This window comes from Etheostoma cragini, chromosome 9, assembly GCF_013103735.1.
Source record: "Etheostoma cragini isolate CJK2018 chromosome 9, CSU_Ecrag_1.0, whole genome shotgun sequence".
NCBI classification, from domain to species: Eukaryota; Metazoa; Chordata; class Actinopteri; order Perciformes; family Percidae; genus Etheostoma; species Etheostoma cragini.
The window spans coordinates 872,175-874,518 of record NC_048415.1 but is presented as its reverse complement, the minus strand read 5'-3'; the positions used below and the strand labels follow the sequence as shown (position 1 = coordinate 874,518).

At 41.5% G+C, this 2,344-nt stretch overlaps 1 protein-coding gene across 1 annotated transcript in view; it reads right to left on the bottom strand.

The window, feature by feature from the left end:
• Positions 1-763: 763 nt before the first annotated feature.
• The window catches only part of pde4dip (phosphodiesterase 4D interacting protein), a 53,995-nt gene continuing 52,414 nt past the window's right edge, over positions 764-2,344 (bottom strand). The window contains exon 35 of the mRNA XM_034882135.1: positions 764-1,199. Within this exon, the coding sequence (XP_034738026.1) occupies positions 1,072-1,199 (128 nt within the window). The 3' untranslated portion in view covers positions 764-1,071. The remainder of the gene's footprint in view (positions 1,200-2,344) is intronic.

Here is a 2,344-nt window from a genome sequence, read left to right as displayed (position 1 = left end):
TATATAAAAGACACTTCAGATCCAGTATTAGGGGACCACTAAGGTCTATATAAAAGAGACTTCAGATACAGTATTAGGGGACCACTAAGGTCTATATAAAAGAGACTTCAGATACAGTATTAGGGGACCACTAAGGTCTATATAAAAGAGATTTCAGATCCAGTATTAGGGACCACTAAGGTCTATATAAAGAGACTTCAGATACAGTATTAGGGACCACTAAGGTCTATATAAAGAGACTTCAGATACAGTATTAGGGACCACTAAGGTCTATATAAAGAGACTTCAGATACAGTATTAGGGACCACTAAGGTCTATATAAAGAGACTTCAGATACAGTATTAGGGACCACTAAGGTCTATATAAAGAGACTTCAGATACAGTATTAGGGACCACTAAGGTCTATATAAAGAGACTTTAGATACAGTATTAGGGACCACTAAGGTCTATATAAAGAGACTTCAGATACAGTATTAGGGGACCACTAATGTCTATATAAAAGAGACTTCAGATACAGTATTAGGGACCACTAAGGTCTATATAAAAGCATCTAAAAAGCAACATTTCATGGGATCTTTAAAACCCCAAAAGATTTGGGGCTTTTGAGAGAACCCTTTGGGGCTGGAGAACTAGAAGACCCCCTCCCCTCACTCCACCCCTGTGCCACATAAGAGCAGCTCCACATTAAAAACAGCACATGTAGAAGCATCAGACCTGGACTTCATGGTTGCTAAGAGCCCCGAAAGTGTTTCAAATCTGATTCCATATTTGTAGAATTTAGATTTTATCTGTGAAAATGAAAAAAAGGCTTAGTCCAAAGTTGTGAATCATAAACCAACTTCAGCCAAACTCAGTCCGGTTTCACATAAATAAGAGGAAACGCTTCAGTTGATGGCCTCAGCCAATCACAATGAAGCATCGTGAACCTGCAGGACTCTGACAACACGCTCCGACACACGGACAACGCACAGCTGAAAGGTTTCTCCAGACAACCAGAGAGCCAGAATCTCCGAATCAGTCTGACAATGAGATGGTGCACTGCAGGAGGGCTGACTGCAGGGGGCGCTGGTGCTAAGACCGTCCCGGGACAGCAGAGGAAGAGGAGGAGGAGGAGGAGGAGGAGGAGGAGGAGGTCCGAGGCTTCACGACACCCCGACCAGGAGAGAAGGCGAGCTCACAGAAACCTCCTGTGTTTTCACCTTCAAAACACAAAAGGAGAGGAGAGACAATCTTTCATAAAACAGTCTCACAAATTAGTAAAAACAAAACAATACACACTTTCTGTCTCCTAGATGAATTAGACTTAGAAAACTTTAATATCTTTTAATGTTATCTAACACGTGCCACGATTTAATTTATACGGTTTATCGATCCGCAGTGGGGGAAATTACAATCTACACTCTGTTTGTTAGTAATCACTACACACAGGTGTGAAACACACACACATGCTCAGGACCTGTTCATGCACTAATGGAGAGATGTCAGAGTGGGGGGGCTGCGAGCTAGACCAGCACCCTGAGCTGTTTGGGGGGTACAGTGCCTTGCTCAAGGGCACCTGGAGGTGTAGTGGCATCTCTCCAGCTTCCCAACCCAACTCCCTATACGGACTGAGCTACATATACACACACACTTCGATAAACATGATTCATAAAACATGATTCATAAAACATATCAACATGATATTCAATGAATAGATTCAAATTAAAAGGAGTATGTTGCATTTTCCTAACAGGCCTAATATCATAAATAAAAGAAACTCGAGGGCTTTACATGTATTCCTCCTCCATTCATACCCCCTTGCTTCTTATTCAATGATAATAGTAATAATAATAATAAAAATGTTTACTCTTTATTGATCCCTTATGGGGAAATTACAACGGTACACTCTGTTATTACACACTACACACAGGCCTGAAATACACACACTTGCTCGGTTGGTTCTGACGTTAGGGTATCTAGACCTCGGACCACATGCTCGTGCATGTGCATCCCTGTGTGTGAGGGTTAGTAGAGCAAGACACGCAAAACTACAAATAGGGACTACAAATAGATCTCTCCATAGCAACACCAGAGGTCACGTACATCAGAGGGGGCCTTTAAAGTCCAACTGAAATCCCCCAAATCCTCTCTGAAACAGCTGCAGGCAAAACTAATATATAGTGTTGCATGCTTATGTTTACAACTATGATGAAGGTCTGGAGGTCATGTGACTTGACTGTTTATGCCGCCATTTTGACAGAAAAGTAAGTGGCAAAAAAATCTCCAAAACCTCCATCTCAGAAAAACAGACCTGTTATCAGCTTTGCTGAGGTGCATTCATTACATCATTTTAAAATAATGTATT